This window comes from Prosopis cineraria, unplaced genomic scaffold (genome assembly GCF_029017545.1).
Source record: "Prosopis cineraria cultivar Desert tree isolate PC_DT_omini unplaced genomic scaffold, ASM2901754v1 PC481, whole genome shotgun sequence".
Lineage (NCBI taxonomy): Eukaryota > Viridiplantae > Streptophyta > Magnoliopsida > Fabales > Fabaceae > Prosopis > Prosopis cineraria.
The window spans coordinates 26,314-43,562 of NW_026555806.1; the positions used below are offsets into that span (position 1 = coordinate 26,314).

At 33.4% G+C, this 17,249-nt stretch overlaps 3 protein-coding genes and 1 pseudogene across 5 annotated transcripts; 1 reads left to right on the forward strand and 3 right to left on the reverse strand.

Moving 5' to 3' along the window:
* Positions 1–603: 603 nt before the first annotated feature.
* Positions 604–4,675, reverse strand: LOC129297250 (signal recognition particle 14 kDa protein-like). 3 transcript variants are annotated; one of them, XM_054935611.1, is made up of 5 exons: positions 4,545–4,656; positions 4,043–4,136; positions 3,841–3,950; positions 3,082–3,146; positions 1,172–1,309 (listed from the first exon to the last, which is right to left on the reverse strand). In XM_054935611.1, exons 1-5 carry the CDS (start codon positions 4,545–4,547, stop codon positions 1,258–1,260), a joined length of 324 nt encoding a protein of 107 aa, XP_054791586.1. In that variant the 5' UTR covers positions 4,548–4,656; the 3' UTR covers positions 1,172–1,257. The 3 variants fall into 3 exon arrangements, with proteins under 3 accessions (XP_054791587.1, XP_054791585.1, XP_054791586.1); XM_054935612.1 differs by lacking the exon at positions 3,082–3,146 and having other exon boundaries at positions 604–1,309; positions 4,043–4,235; positions 4,545–4,675; XM_054935610.1 differs by lacking the exon at positions 3,082–3,146 and having other exon boundaries at positions 604–1,309.
* Positions 4,676–6,678: 2,003 nt separating this feature from the next.
* On the reverse strand, positions 6,679–10,302 carry LOC129297251 (signal recognition particle 14 kDa protein-like). The gene is made up of 3 exons (XM_054935613.1): positions 10,258–10,302; positions 7,684–7,777; positions 6,679–7,591 (listed from the first exon to the last, which is right to left on the reverse strand). Exons 1-3 carry the CDS (start codon positions 10,300–10,302, stop codon positions 7,455–7,457), a joined length of 276 nt encoding a protein of 91 aa, XP_054791588.1. The 3' UTR covers positions 6,679–7,454.
* Positions 10,303–10,314: 12 nt separating this feature from the next.
* Positions 10,315–11,011, forward strand: LOC129297247 (21 kDa protein-like). The gene has a single exon (XM_054935609.1). It carries the CDS (start codon positions 10,318–10,320, stop codon positions 10,894–10,896), a length of 579 nt encoding a protein of 192 aa, XP_054791584.1. The 5' UTR covers positions 10,315–10,317; the 3' UTR covers positions 10,897–11,011.
* A 2,234-nt stretch (positions 11,012–13,245) lies between these two features.
* LOC129297248 (signal recognition particle 14 kDa protein-like) lies at positions 13,246–16,981 on the reverse strand (annotated as a pseudogene).
* Positions 16,982–17,249: the final 268 nt, after the last annotated feature.

Below are 17,249 nucleotides of genomic sequence, written 5' to 3' on the forward strand. Positions count from 1 at the left end.
AATTTTACTTGCAAATAAATATTTAAATATCAAATATAATTTTTAGATTATAACAAAAATTTATGTTTATAATTATTTGAATTAATATTAATAATTCCTTTTGTAAAAAATTTTTTCAAACCAAACTGTCATTAATTTATTTTAAAACCTAACTATCGTTCTCCTTTTTTGTTTAACATCAACTTATAATAATCTCAATTTCTTAGACAAGACTTGAGGGAAATGTTAATTGATACGATACCATGACTCCATGACCATACAGATCACCCCCTTTTTCATAATCTTAAATTATTAGAATGCCGGACAAATGGAGAGCGTGCATCAAAATGTTGTTATTGATTCAAACCTTTTTTTATTCCATAGAAAATTCGACTGAGTTTTATGTTGGCTATCGATAATCCAACACAATCCTCCCCCTTTATTCACATTTAGGACTGGCTATGAAACATATACCAAGTTTGATACAAATCTTGTTATCTCAGAAAAAATAAATTCCTTTCTCAACTTGACAATCAGAGAGTAATCTTTCTTGCGTCCATGTTTATTGTGAGCGCATATACAATACAAATATACACTTCAAAAAATATATTTGCACACACAGGACAGAAAAAGACAATTATTTGAACTTAAACCTTAATTTGAATGGAGAGAAAAAAAGGAGGAAAGAAAATTAAAAGGGAAAACTCCTAACGTAAAAATAACAAAATCTCACCTAGTTTTCTCTTCTTCATATTTTCTTCCCACTTTTTTCACCATCCAAGCCAAGCTAATGCGTTTTTGGATGCAGATTAAGGTATTGAACTATTCTCTTTAGTCTCTCTAAGAAGTACTGCTTATGACGAAAGCATCCATATAGACTTAGCTCCTAGTTTTTTCATGCGGGTGTGTATAATGCACCAGTAAATATCTGTTTTTGTTATGCATGAAAACTCCACACAAAAGCGACTTCAGCAACTACTTTTACTTAAAATGGTATAAATGTGATTAGTTGTATACCTTAATCCTCAAATTGATCAAAATTGCAAGAATTCTTCTAGCTTTTCGTTTTCACTTCCAAAGGAGGAAAGAAAAATCAAAGGCCTGGCACTGAAAAAACAATAGTCTTCTTGTAGGTTTGGACTGAAACTCCGAGCAAAAGGGTAAGTCTCCAAATTCAAGCCTTCTTGGCTTTCTTTGAACTGCCTTGTCTTTTATCAGTTTCTGCAGACTTCTTCTTGTCCTTCCTTTCTCTCTTCTTCAGAGCAGTCATGTGGGCCTTCAGTATAGTTGCATAGGAAGATTGAAAGCGCTGGTGATCTTTTTGTCCAACCTTCCAACGGGAAAAACCAGTACTTATCAGAAGTGACATCAGCTTATAAAAACATGAAATTATGTTGATTGCTGAGAAAGCAAGAGGTTAGAAGAATCTAAGACTCAGAGTTGACAACAACAACCCTTATCTTATTAGATGAGATCGATTACATGAATTACACAATGCTGTTGCATTCATTTAAAACTCTCTACAAAGTGGGATGCAAAACTTTACCTCAAAAGCTAGCTATTGAAGTGGGAAAACCAACCCATTTAAATACTCTATTGAACATCCCATACTACTCAATGTGAGACTTAGTATCCCATGCCAACAAGTATCCATCAATTGCCTCCCCTCCAATGGGAAGCCAACGTCTACTTCCTACAAGTCATAACTCTCCATGGATAACCATCTTCAAAACTACCGACAACTAGGCTCTAATATCAATTCATAGGTATCTAAATGGGATAGACGCCCAAACTCAAAAAGCAAGTTGCTAAGGTGGGAAAATCAACCCACTTAAATACCCTAACGTTCCATACTGCTCAATGTGAAACTTGATATCTCATAGTCTACCAAGTCTCTATAACACTACTATAGTGTATTGATCACCTTTGGACAACCCCCAATTTAATTCTCGAATCTCATGCTCCTATTGGCAAGGACTAAATCATGATTAACAAGACATTTAACATACCAAGCTGCAAAGTCAAAGAAAGTCAACAGGTCATCCATGCTGTTGCCTTGGATTATCATGCCCTTAGCAAGCATGAGTTTTATCAAATAATTTTAAGGCTCTCATTGTTTCGAAGACAAAAATTTCTACCTTGTGTTTGTTTTGTTAGTAAAACGAATTTCTAGGAACATCTTTTTCAAACGACACAAATTTCCTTTTTTAAAGAAAATTTTTCCTTAAAAAGAATATAGAAACCATGTAATTTTTTTCTTCAAATAGCTGCTATCAGCTTAGCACCTTCACTTACACCCAGGCACGTCTATATGCACTCAAACGCACATAATATATACATAAACAATTGAACCAATGGATATATACACATGCAAGTACAGGCAAATCATGTATGCATATACAAATGTATGAACTTGCACTGATAACCCCCCTCCCAAAAGAGGTGAAAAAAACACACACATACACGCTCTCAGTGCATGCATGTGTGCGTCTGTGTGGGGACAACACATGCAGGCGTATGCATATGTGCTCATCATCAGCCACCGAGCTACCATTCTCAACCTTTTTTTTTCACATAATCCAAACAAAACAGTAGCAAACTTTGGGCAATTTCTAAGCAACTTCCATTTTTCTAGGAACAAATGGAGCCCAAGTTGAAATGAAATTAATATTCCAGATCATGCTTGAGTATATAACTAGATTGTGGGGCCCATGCTTGCACAGACCCTAAGATGAGTAAACACTATTTATGATCTCTAGAGAAGTGCAGGTTCCTATAGATTTTATATTGATATGCTGATACTTGCCAATTGATATTTCAAAGATAAAGTCATAATGTTTGTGAAGGTTTGGGGGGTCTTTTCATTTGAAACAATTGCGTGGACGAACTGCATTGTCATGTGCCTTTTGCATGGATGATCACCAGGGAAACAAAGAGGATTAATCTAGAATCAGTATGAAAGTGATCACCAGAGTATAACACGCAATATGAAAACAAATAAATTGAATGTCAGCTGGGAAATTATAACGTTATCATCATATTCATAAAAATAATGCATATTAACTAAAGATACATCAAGATTGTCAGGATTTATAAACTCACCAAAGTAATCTAATGGCTTTACTTCTTTTCAGTTTCACACTGTGCCTTTTGGTGTAGTTGTCTTCCTAGTCAAGAGCTACAGTTATTAACCATAAGAGAGGATGGGAGGGAAGGGGTGGAAGGGAAAAATTACTTTCCCCTTATTTATTTTGAAGAATGGAATTGCATATTACATTGTGCAGGATTTAAGAATTAAAGTAAGCATTTCCCCTTATTAGGAGGAGATGAACATGTTAGGATTTGAAGGAGAATGGTTCCCCTTCAATCAACTTCTCCTTCAAAAAATATTAAACTCTCAAACAAAGTAAGTGTTTCTATTCCCCCTCTTCCCAACTTTATAACTACTCAGGACTCGGGAGATCATGTCTGTGATTATAAAACTGTTCAACCAAGACATACCATACTAAGATAGTAATAGTCATCATGATTTGTTCTAGAAACATAGCAGTCTCTCTATACTTTTTTCTTACTTAAAGGAGAACTACTACAGCCTACACATGAAATAGCAGAACATTTATAGTACTGCAAAGCAGAAGGTTTTCATCTAAGGTACCACTGCCTTATATGTCTGTAGCTTTGAATCGGGAAAAGAAAATCTCAAGGCCACAGATTTATGATCCGAACCTCTACGATTAACACAAGTGTGAGACCCAGAAAAACACACAGGTGAAAGCAATAGATGATAAATATTAACATAGAAATGCTACCAGAGGGCAAAGACAAGTGAAAATATTAATTTTGAAAAGGTAAGACACATACTGAAGTAGAAATCGTCTTTTTCCCATCAGTAGCGCGAATGAGACATCTATACTCAATTGTTTCACCAGCAGAAGCCAATTTATTCCTCTGCACTTTAGACTTTAACGAGGCTAAAGCCACAACAAACGGCAAAACAACAATAAATTCCCAAATAGATAAAATTTAAATATAAGTCCATGAAGAAGAGAACAATGACACACACATCGTTTAAGAGTAACCCAAACAGAGCCCTTCTCAGTGCTTCGCTCGAACATGCTCGTCAGTTCATTAAGGAACGGATCTAGTTGAAGCAGAACCTAGCGAATTTGGGAAAGTCGAAAACGTAAGGTAGAATGACCCAAAAATATGTTTACAACATTCTGCACATTTCTTCATCTTTAGCTCAGACCATTGCTCTACACAATTTAAAAAAATAGAAATTCAAAAGTAAACAACTATTTTCCTAGCAGAATCCTCGTCTAAAAACAAAAAAAGAGCAGTTTCCTAACATAATTCCAAAACTCACAAACCCACTGGAAATTAAAATCAATCAATTTAAAATAATGACGGATAAATTGTTCCAAGGCTAGTAAATTTCTAAAGGAGAAAAATGGGAACACGCAATTTGCGGCAAATCACTAAAACGAATCTGAGAAACTTGGGAGAAGAACAAATAAAGATAGAATTCACAGAAGATCGATTGAGAGAAAAGACAGAACGGTTACCATAGTTGAAGGTCACAGAATTATCGGAAATTCCGGCGTCAAAGTACGGTGAGTCGGGAAGTAAAGAGAGGATCGAAGACGGGCCTTAGGAAAGCCCGTAGGTGGATGCAGGGCTGCACAAAAAATTGGATTGGATTTCTAATCCAGAGTACGGTCCTTTTTGTGAAAAAAAAAAAATTAAATAACCTGTAGTCTAATCTAGTTTATAATAATTCAAAATTAATATAATTAAATTTAGTTTATAGGATTAAAAGACTGATCCTATTAGTCCATTAGTTCAGTACTCACTTAATTTTTTTCTTTTCTTTTTTTTTCTATAATAAACAATAATCCATTTCAACCTAATAAACTTAATTAAAATAATAAAAACACTTGTAATCATAATAAATCCATAATAATTTCTAATATCAAGAAAAAAAATATTTCAATTATAATCCAATCTCCAAATGATTTAAATTTAATTTCAATAAAAACACTTAACAAAGTTCAATACTACATTACATTTGTCATGTAATTATCTTCTTAGCTTCAACAGAAACAAACTTAACAAATCTTCAAATAATTATCTCCTTAATATTAATAACACTTGAAGCATCTGTCAAAAATAAATTATATACACATATATAAAGTGATTAGTAACTGTAAAAATGTAATATATAAATTAGATGATGCAATATACAAATGTGATTGACGGAGGTGGGCTGGTGGCGCACCGGAGGAGGGCAGGGGCTAGGGCTTCAACACACTGAAGAAATTGAGAATAAGAGCAGAGTTGAGTAAGTGGCTAAGTGCTGTTGAGTAGGTTGTGCAATAGTGTTGAGTTTTTTTTTCAGTTAGAGTGCAAAGTACAAGGCAGGATTAAGACTTTTTTTTAGTTAAAAGACTAGAACTTATTAATTAATAATTTATAAATTAATTTTAATTATATTAAAATAATTATATAGGACTAGACTGGACCACTTAGTCCAGATACTTAGTTTTTAGTCTGATCTTACTCGAAAAATTAATCTTGTCTTTTTGATCCTATAGGACTAGCATTTTACAGGACTGGATAGAACTGAATTTTCATAAGTTGGATCAGATCAAACCAGATCACGAGACTTTTGCACAACTCTATATGGATGTTTGATGAATCCAGCATTCTTCGCTTGGTTAAATATGTGAGTGCTTTGACGGAAGTCAAAAATAAAAAATAAAAGCGAGAATTTCAGTAAGATCCCACAAGCAATTTAATTTCAAAAATAAACGAAGAGATTCTCAAAGTGTAGCGCTGGAATTTGCGATATTTAGTTGCTAGAATTTAAAAAAAAAAAAGAAAAAATATATATATATCTACCACATCTTTTCAGTATACTTTTATGTATATTAATTATTAAGCATATTATAAAATTATACTTTAATTGAAAATGATCAAGGTATCAATTTTTTTTTTTAAATTCACCCATCTAGCAACAGCCACTAGCTACCTAAATAAAAATTTAAAAAATTAAATTGAAATTATGATTATGGTAGCACAAGTAAGACTACTCTATGACGTATCTTGACTTCTTTGATATTATGTACCCAAGGAGGAATTGTCTTCACTCTGGCTTTCATCGGCATGGCTGCCACAATATTGCCATGTGATAGAATTGCTCACTCAAGGTTTGCCAACGCTATAGATGTTAATGAAGATTCTATTTACAACATTAAGAAAACATTCACCACTGACAAATTTATTAATGGTTAAAATCAATTTTTTTCCTTTTCAAGTATTTGGTTAATAAACCAAATAACTGATTTTTTTTAATAAAAAAATTGATTAAAAACATATCCAAACACACACCTAGTCTTTTAAAAAATGATGACTTTTCACACCTGATTATAAAACTAGTATAAAAGAATATTTTTTGTAAAAAAAAAATATTATAGTAGTGTTCTCCTAAGTAAATGTCCAAGTATTAATTTCAGTAATTAAAGAACGATCAATTGATATGAAAAATATGTGAATGCTTTCATGTGAATGTTTTGAAACATTGTCTTCTCTGGTTTCCGAAGACCGAGACCTGGACAATGAAGAAGAGAAACTAAAGCGTAAAAGCAAGAATTTGTCTGTTGTAAAAGTAGACTAGGTAGGATTTAAAAGTAGGAACAAGCCAGTGGTCTTCATTCACGGTAAAACATGACAATCAAAGCCAGCTACCTAACCCAACATGGCAACATTATATGGAACAGGAACCGTTTGACTTTTGTCCTCAGAGATACTGGATACAATCATACAATGCACCCTCTGGGGCTTAAAAAGCTCGGTTCAAAGGCTCGGTAGGGTTGGAAAGAACTGAAACACGACAGCATTTCAATGCAAAGTAAGTCAGTGCCATTCCTATCACCTCACTGATCCAGCGTCATCATTATCATGGCTGCTGCCATATCTACGTCCTCCCAAATCCCCACTCATTTCCATTCCAAAGACCTGACCACGTCATTGAACCTAGTCTCGTTCCAGTAGCTAATGATACAACCATACAAGAAACCCCATTATTATTATTATAATAGTAACAGGAACATGATATACTATTAGCGTTAGAGAGTGGTTCCAGAAATCAGAAATAAATCAGAGGTTGGGATCCGAGAAGGCAGAAAACATGAAAGAATGGATTTTTTATTTGAAAGGCATTGATGAGGATTGAGGGTCTGGTCTCCTCCACTGGGGTTATGAATGGGAGTTGTGGATGGGGGGGACAGACAGCGGCATCGCTCTCTCACGGGTCACAATCCCGACAAAACCACCTCGGTATCAGTGTTCTTTTTCTCACTCCTAAGCGTTGCCCACACGTGGGCGTGGATCCTAACCCACTCGATCCTTTTAATTTTTGAATTCAAACAACAACTATAAATTGTTTCACCAGAGGGCAAAGACAAGTGAAAATATTAAGTTTGAAAAGGTAAGACACAAACTGAAGTAGAAATCGTCTTTTTCACATCAGTAGCGCGAATGAGACATCTATACTCAATTGTTTCACCAGCAGAAGCCAATTTATTCCCCTGCACTTTAGACTTTAAGGAGGCTAAAGCCACAACAAACGGCAAAACAACAATAAATTCCCAAATAGATAAACTTAAAATATGAGTCCATGAAGAAGAGAACAATGACACACACATCGTTTAAGAGTAACCCAAACAGAGCCCTTCTCAGTGCTTCGCTCGAACATGCTCGTCAGTTCATTAAGGAACGGATCTAGTTGAAGCAGAACCTAGCAAATTTGGGCCCCGTTTGGTATGATGGAATAGTTTTTGATGGAATTGAAATTGGAATTGAAATCAAAATTGAAATCAGAATTGGAATAGAATTGAATTATAAAAGTATATTTGGTATGTCAGAAAAATTAGATGGAATCCTTGCATTACTTTTGTTTGGTATGCAAGACATAGAAATGGAATTATACTTAAAAGACAAAATACCCCTATATAAAAATTAAAATAAAACATAATAAAAAATTAATTGTGTACCAATTTTCTTATGTATTTTATATATTAATAAAATATTATATAAATCATAGATTATATTTGTAACTATTATTCACTATCTTGGGCCAAACAAAAAGTTTTATCATCAGAGGGAACATTTTCTTGAAAATAAAATTGGCAATGGTTCACATCCCTTCTACTTTAAAATAAATACACTAACATGTAGATTTAGAAGAAAAATGTCAAACAAATCAATTCTACTTCTTATACCAAAAAAATATTATAAATATATAAATTATATACAAATATTATATATAATACCATCTTATATATATATTATAACGCTTTATATATAATGAGAAAAAATATTATTCACCCTTTTATACTCCCTTTTTCTTTTCTTTTTTTTGCTAGCATATGAGGGTTTTATTTTTTTTGAGGGCAAATTTGTCTTTCTGGAATTTGTATGAGGGCAAAAGTGTCTTAAATATTATAATTCCATAGAATTGCTCCCAATTCCATAGATTTACATAAGGAATTAAAATTAGCTTTTTTTCATAGAATTAGGATTCCCAGGAATTGTAATTCATATCTACCAAACATCACTTTATTCAGATTCCTATCCCAATTTCATTTCCATCTTCACAATTCCAACCTACCAAACATGGCCTTGGGAAAGTCGAAAACGTAAGGTAGAATGACCCAAAAATATGTTTACAACATTCTGCACATTTCTTCATCTTTATTTGGGTAAATAAAGGTCATTTTTATAATTTTTTTAATTAGTTATCTTATTCGCATTTTAAAAATATGCATATCAAATATATATTAATTAATTAATTAATTAGCTTCAAAAGTTTCATTACGACATCAGATTAGTGACATGCATGAATTAATGAACTTAAATCCTTAATACACACAGGTTAGTAAGACAATTCCAAAAAACTATGATTAGTTTTCTTCCTTTCTTTAAATCATCAGCTTTTATATAAAATAAAATATATTTTGATATTTTAAACTTTTAAAATGATAAAGTTTTGTATGTTTAATGACTTTTAAAAAATAAAGGAGTGTAAATGTGATATTTTTATTTAAAAAATATAAACCTTATTATTTTGAATTTTAAAATATTCAAATGCTTCTCATTTTATATATGTAGAAGTTAATAATTTTAAAAAATGAAATTTAAAGGTTGCAAACCACACGGACTCTAAAGAGCAAAGGAGTTGGCTAATCCAACAAAAAAAACAAAAAAATCACGACATCGAGTGACGTAGGGGGACAAATGGTGGATTCACGTTGTGGTGAAGGGATGCAGATGAAAAATTACAAGCAAAGCAAGCAATTCAAGCCGACTTGAAAAATTTTAAAAAATTTTGAAATACTCGAATAGCATTTTAAGTTCTTAAAACAATATATTAAATATTAATTGATGCCACGTGTAGGGGGGATAAAACCTGAAGGTTGCAGCCTAGGATTATGATAATGGATTGTGGTGTCGCTTCTGTGAGGTACTAACCTCCAGATGGAAAGAAATTCAATGTTGTTAGTGTCACATAACACCAAAAAGGTACCTTTTTTAAGTTCCATTTCAAATGGAGCCAAACTATAGATATGCATGTTTGGACCTTTTGGACCGAAAGTGCCAGCTTGCCTTGGGATCTTGCGCCAGCTATCAATGGCTCATATACCAAAAAAGTTGTTCCAGTTTATTCGGAAAAACGATCATGAGTTGAAACATTTTTTGTGAGTAATTTATAAATACTTCTTCTATAACTATTTTTTGAGCCTCCAAGTAAGACGATTAGTGAAATGCGTGAATTAATGACCTTAAATCCTTAAGGTTTCCTTTGTAATAAATAATTCCTTAATGTTGACGGGCTTTATAATTGACCCTTTGTTATGTGCTATCAATTATTCACAAAAGTCGAATTTAATGTCACTTCAACGTCATTAATCCGATCCCTCTAATTCAATGAGACCATTGACCCTTTAATATTTGTTTTTCTTTTTCCTTTTCTTTTCAAGTCACCTGAAGACCCGTCAAATCAATCAATCAATCATTGAAAATAGTAATTAACTATAATTAAGTTTTTTTTTATCAAAAATCTATTTTTTTTTTCTTTCTTTCTTTAAATCGTCCGCTTTTATATAAAGATAAAATATCTTTAGATATTTTAAAATTTTAAAATGGTAAAGTTTTATATGTTTAATGACTTTTCAAAAATAAAGGAGTGTAAATGTTATATTTTTATTTTAAAAATACCAAAAGCGCTCTATAAAACCACGCCTTCGATCTCATCCTCTTCATAGCTGAGTCCTCATAATGGCCAAACCTTCTCTTCTGTCTCTCCTCTCTCTCATCGCCGTCATCTCAGTCGCCGCCGCCGCCGCCTCCTCCACCTCAAACTTCATCAAAACCTCCTGCAGCACCACCACATACCCTTCTCTGTGCTTGAAATCTCTCTCCGACTACGCCCCGACCATCCAACAAGACCCTCATGAGCTCGTCCAGACCGCTCTCTCCTTCTCCCTCAACAAGACCGTCGAGACTCGTGCCCTCGTCTCCAAGCTCCGGTCAATCTCTGGCCTCAAACCCCGCGAGCTCGCCGCCCTCCGAGACTGCATCGAAGAGTTGGCCGACAGCGTCGACCGGCTCGGCCGGTCCTTGAAGGAGCTCGAGCTGTGCAAGCCAAAGAGCGAGGACTTCACGCGGCACATGAGCAATGTGGAGACATGGGTGAGCTCTGCTTTGATGGATCAGAGTTCTTGCAGATATGGATTCGCCGGAAAAGCTTTGCCCGGCCGGATCAAGGCTTCTATCAGAGCTAGAATGGTTAATGTTGCTCACGTTACTGGCAATGCTTTATCTCTAATCAACAAGTATGCGTCTGGTAATTACTGAGACATAAATTTATATATAGTAGAGGAAGATGAATCTCTCAAGATATATATATATATATATGGTTTCATGTTTTGTGTCTCTGCGTCTGCACTTAGCTTTTGGTTCTTGTTTTTTTTTTTTTGGGACAACATGTTAATAATAAAGTTGGTTTGATTTGGTTGATGTGTTATTCAGCTTGTGTGATATGATTTAAAATTATATACATAGAAATCTGCAGTTGTTTTTATTTATTTATTTTTTAGATTTTTGTGCCTTACTTATTTTTTTTTCCTCTAACAAATGTGCTGTATTCAATATACTACATTTAAGATAAAAATATTAACAAGGTATTGTCAACAAATTTTTCACAATATTAATAAATTAATAAGTTAAATTAAAGTTTTAATAAATCACAAAGATTCAATACGTATAAGGTATTGTCAACAAGCTTAATGGTTATTATATTTTTTTTATGCACCAAGAGGTGTTGGGTTAAACCTCCCTAGCCACCTTGAGGTATTTATCTTCTAGCGACCAACACCAAAACTCCAGTAGTCGTCGTGACGGTGATTCGACAATGGGGTTTCAGTAAGGCAAATTTTTTTAAAAATATATATATAAGGAACATTATAATCATTTCTCTTTAAAACTTATTTTCAATTTAGTGTCTTGATTATACAATGAATTTTTAGAATTTATTAGGCTTGATTCAAAGTAATGCTACATCACTGCTCCTATATTAAAATTCTCCCAAAAATAGACTGTAAAACTTGATCATGTGATATATGCTTTATTTTACCAAAAGATATTGAACATTTGATGTAAAGTTTTCTTTTTTGGAAATGAAAGTCGCGATGGTAATTTTATGTTTAGAGACAATGTGTTAGCGTATCTTTTTGGTGGACAGTAGATTTTCAGGGTGAACATTCAAGAGAGTAATTTGAATTCACTTGAGTAAAATCAGGTAATTTAAATACCAATGAAGAGTATCTTTTCAAATGAATAAAAATAAGACACATAGATTTTCTACAAATTATCTAAACAATATTAAAAGTAGAACATCTTTTTTAAATTATTAACCAGCGATGATTTTAATGAAAAGGGTTATGACCATTTAAATATAAGGTTTTGAGTTTGAATCAGAAAATATCTTTAAAATAGCTACCGTGAGTTTAGCCAAACAATGAAAGAACATCTTTTCAAATTAGGTTTAAATCATAAATAATGACTTTTTATCTTTTTCTAACTTTTAAACTAAGAGCTTGTAAATAACCCTCAATTTTCCTTTATATTTTCCTCCTTTCTCTTTCCTCTCTCTCCATTTTTCCTTTAAAGATTCTTCTCTTTCCACTCTCTCCATTTTTCTTTTAAAGTTCGGAAGAATTACAGTTAAATCTTAAAATACTAAATTAATATCAAGTAAGTCCCAAATTTTTTAAAAACAAGTTAAAAATATCAATTTAAATTATTACAAATCTAAAAGTTTCAATTACAAATAAGTATTTAAATATCAAATATAACTTTTAAATTATAGTACAAATTTGTGTTTATATTTATTTAAATTAATATTTATAATTCATTTTGTAAATTTTTTTTAAAACTTAATTGTTATTAATTCATTCTTCTAAAACGTAACTGTCATTGTCCCTTTTGTTTAACATTAACTTCAAATAATCTCAATTTTTTAGACAAGACTTGAGGGAAATGTTAATTGATGGGATACAATGACTCCATAACCATACAGATCACCCCTTTTTTCATAATCTTAAATTATTAGATTGCCAGAGAAATGGAGAGTGCGCATCAAAATGTTGCTATTGATTAAAACTTTTTCATTTCATATAAAATTCAACTGAGTTTTATGTTGGCTATCGATAACCCAATACAAATCCTCCTCCTTTATTCACATTTAGGACTGGCTATAAAACATATACCAAGTTTGATACAAATCCCGTTATCTCAGAAAACATAAATTCCTTTCTCAACTTGACAATCAGAGACTAATTTTTCTTGCATCCATGTTTATTGTGAGAAAAGACAATTATTAGAACTTAAACCTTAATTTGAATGGAGAGAAAAAAAAAAAGAGGAGGGAAGAAAATTAAAAGGGAAAACTCCTAAAGTAAAAAAAAAAAAAAAAATCTCACCTAGTTTTCTCCTCTTCATATTTTCTTCTCACTTTTTTCACCATCCAAACCAAGCTTATGCGTTTTTGGATGCAGATTAAGGTACTGAACTATTTTCTTTAGTCTCTCTAAGAAGTACTGCTTATGACGAAAGCATTCATATAGACTAGCTCCTAGTTTTTTCATGCGGGTGTGTACCTTAATCCTGATTTTTGTTATGTATGAAAACTCCACATAAGGCCACTTCAGCAACAACTTTAACTTAAAATGGTATTAAGTGGTATTAGTTGTATACCTTAATCCTCATATTGATCAAAATTGCAAGAATTCTTCTAGCTTTTCGTTTTCACTTCCAAAGAAGGAAAGAAAAATCAAAGGCCTGGCACTGAAAAAAACAATAGTCTTCTTGTAGGTTTGGACTGAAACTCCGAGCAAAAGGATAAGTCTTCAAATTCAAGCCTTCTTGGCTTTCTTTGAACTGCCTTGTCTTTTATCAGTTTCTGCAGACTTCTTCTTGTCCTTCCTTTCTCTCTTCTTCAGAGCAGTCATGTGGGCCTTCAGTATAGTTGCATAGGAAGATTGAAAGCGCTGGTGATCTTTTTGTCCAACCTTCCAATGGGAAAAACCAGTACTTATCAGAAGGGACATCAGCTTATAAAAACATGAAATTATGCTGATTGCTGAGAAAGCAAGAGGTTAGAAGAATCTAAGACTCAAGAGTTGACAACAACCACCCTTATCTTATTAGGTGAGACCGATTACATGAATTACACAATGCTGTTGCATTCATTTAAAACTCTCTCTACAAAAATGTCACCATGATGGGGATGGGCAACTAAGTGGGATGGAAAACTTCACCCCAAAAGCTAGCTATTGAAGTGGAAAAAACCAATCCACTTAAATACTCAATTGAACATTCCATACTACTCAATGTGTGATTTTTAGTATCCCATGCTAACAAGTCTCTATCAATTGCCTCCCCTCTAATGGAAAGCCTACATCTGTCTCCTGCCAATCATAACCCTCCATGAATAACTATATTTAAAACTACCGACAACTAGGCTCTAATGGCAAAAAAATGGGTATCCAGGTGGGACAGAAACCCTAACTCAAAAAGGAAGCTGCTAAGGTAAGAGAATCAATCCACTTAAATACCTCATTGAACATTTCATACTACTCAATGTGGGACTTGGTATCTCATATTCTACCAAGTCTCTATCACACTACTATAGAGCATTGATAACACTTGGACAACCCCCAATTTAACTCTCGAATCTCATGCTTCTCTTGGCAAAGACTAAATCATAATTAGCAAGACATTTACATAAAAAGCTGCAAAGTCAAAGAAAGTCAACAGGTCATCCACCTTGTTGCCTTGGATTTTCATGCCCTTAGCAAGCATGAGTTTTATCAAATAATTTTAAGGCTCTCATTGTTTTGAAGACAAAAATTTCTACCTTGTGTTTGTTTTGTTAGTAAAAAGAATTTCTAGGAACATTTTTTCATATGATACAAATTTCTCTTTTTAAAGAAAATTTTTCCTCAAAAAGAAAATAGAAAACATGTAATTTTTTTTCTTCAAATAGCTGCTATCAGCTTACCACATTCACTTACACCCAGGCACGTTTATATGCACTCAAACGCCATAATATTTACATAAACACAATTGAACCGATGCATATATACACATGCAAGTACAGGAAAATCATGTTTGCATATACACAGGTATGAACTTGCATTCATAGCCCCCCTCCCACAAGAGGTGAAATGACACACACATACACGCACTCAGCGCATGCATATGCGCGTGTGTGGAGACAGCATATGCAGGCATACATATCTGCTACCATTCTCAACCTTTATTTCACATAATCCAAAAATAGCAAATTTTGGGCAATTTCTAAGCAACTTCCATTTTTCTATGGAACAAATGGAGCCCAAGTTGAAATGAAATTAATATTCCAGATCGTGCTTGACTGTGCGGCCCATGCTTGCACAGAGCCTAAGATAAGTAAACACTATTTACAACTCTAGAAAAGTGCAGCTTCCCATAGATTTTATATTGATATGTTGATACTTGCCAATTGATATTTCAAAGATATTCCAAGTCATAATGTTTGTGAAGGTTTGGGGGGTCTTTTCATTTGAAACAATTGAGTGGATGAACTCCATTGTCATGTGCCTTTTTCATGGATGATCATCAGGGAAACAGAGAGGATTAATCTAGAATCAGCATGAAAGTGATCACCAGAGTATAACACGCAATATGAAAGCAAATAAATTGAATGTCAGTGGGAAATTATAACGTTATCATCATATCATAAAAATAATACATATTAACTAAAGATAAATCAAGACTATCAGGATTTATAAACTCACCAAAGTAATGGCTTTACTTCTTTTCAGTTTCACATTGTGCCTTTTGGTGTAGTTGTTTTCCTAGTCAAGAGCTATAAGTATTAACCATAAGACAGGATGGGAGGGAAGAGGTTGAAGGGACAGATTACTTTCCCCTTGTTTATTTTGAAGAATGGAATTATATATTACATTATGCAGGATTTAAGAATTAAAGTAAGCATTTCCCCTTATTTGGAGGACATGAACATATTAGAGTTTGAGGTAGAATGGTTTCCCTTCAATCAACTTCTCCTTCAAAAAATTTTAAACTCTCAAACAAAGTAAGTGTTTCTATTCCCCCTCTTCCCAACTTTATAACTACTCAGGACTCGGGAGATCATGTCTGTGATAATAAACTGTTCAAACAAGACATACCACACTAAGATAGTAATACCCATCATAATTTTTCCAGAAACATAGCAGTCTCTCTATACTTTTTTCTTACTTGAAGGAGAACTACTACAGCGTAAACATAAATAGCAGAACATTTATGGTACTGCAAAGCAGAAGGTTTTCATCTAAGGTACCACTGCCTTACATGTCTGCAGCTTTAAATCGGGAAAAGAAAATCTCAAGGCCACAGATTTATGATCTGAACCTCTACGATTAACACAAGTGTGAGACCCAGAAAAACACACAGGTGAAAGCAATAGATGATAAATATTAACATAGAAATACTACCAGAGGGCAAAGACAAGTGAAAATATTAAGTTTGAAAAGGTAAGACACATACTGAAGTAGAAATCGTTTTTTCCCATCAGTAGCGCGAATGAGACATCTATACTCAATTGTTTCGCCAGCAGAAGCCAATTTATTCCTCTGCACTTTAGACTTTAAGGAGGCTAAAGCCAAAACAAACAGCAAAACAAAAATAAATTCCCAAATAGATAAACTTAAAATATAAGTCCATGAAGAAGACAACAATGACACACACATCGCTTAAGAGTAACCCAAACAGAGCCCTTCTCAGTGCTTCGCTCGAACATGCTCGTCAGTTCATTAAGGAACGGATCTAGTTGAAGCAGAACCTAGCAAATTTGAGAAAGTAGAAAACGTAAGTATGACCCAGAAATATGTTTACAACATCCTTCATAGTCCTTCATCTTTAGTCCAGAACATTGCTATACACAATTGAAAAAAAAAAAAAGAAATTCATAAGTAAAGAACGAGTTTCCCAGCAGAATCCTCATCTGAAAACAAAAAAGAGCAGTTTCCTAACATAATTCCAAAACTCACAAACCCAGTGGATATTAAAATCAATCAATTTAAAAGAATGACGGATAAATTGTTCCAAGGCTAGTAAAGTTCTACAGGAGAAAACTGGGAACACGCAATTCGCAGCAAATCACTAAAACGAATCTGAGAAACTTGGGAGAAGAACAAAGAAAGATAGAATTCAGAGAAGATCGATTGAGAGAGAGACAGACAGAACGGTTACCATAGTTGAAGGTCAGAGAATTATCGGAAATTCCGTCGCCGGTTAGATCTAAGCACGGTGAGTCGGGAAGTGAAGAGAGGATCGAAGACGGGGTTTAGGAAAGACTGCAGGTGGATGTTTGATGAATCCAGCATTCTTCGCTTGGTTAAATATGTGAGTGGTTTGACGGAAGTCAAAAATAAAAAATAAAAGCTAGAATTTCAGTATAAGATCCCACAAGCAATTTAATTAAAAAATAAACCAAAAGATTCTCAAACTATAGCGCTGGAATTAGCGATATTTAGTAGGTAGAATTTTAAAAAAGAAATATAAAATATATATCTGCCACAACTTTTCAGTATACTTTTATGTATTCTAAACATGTTATAAAATTATACTTTAATGGAAAATGATCAAAATATTTAAAAAAAAAA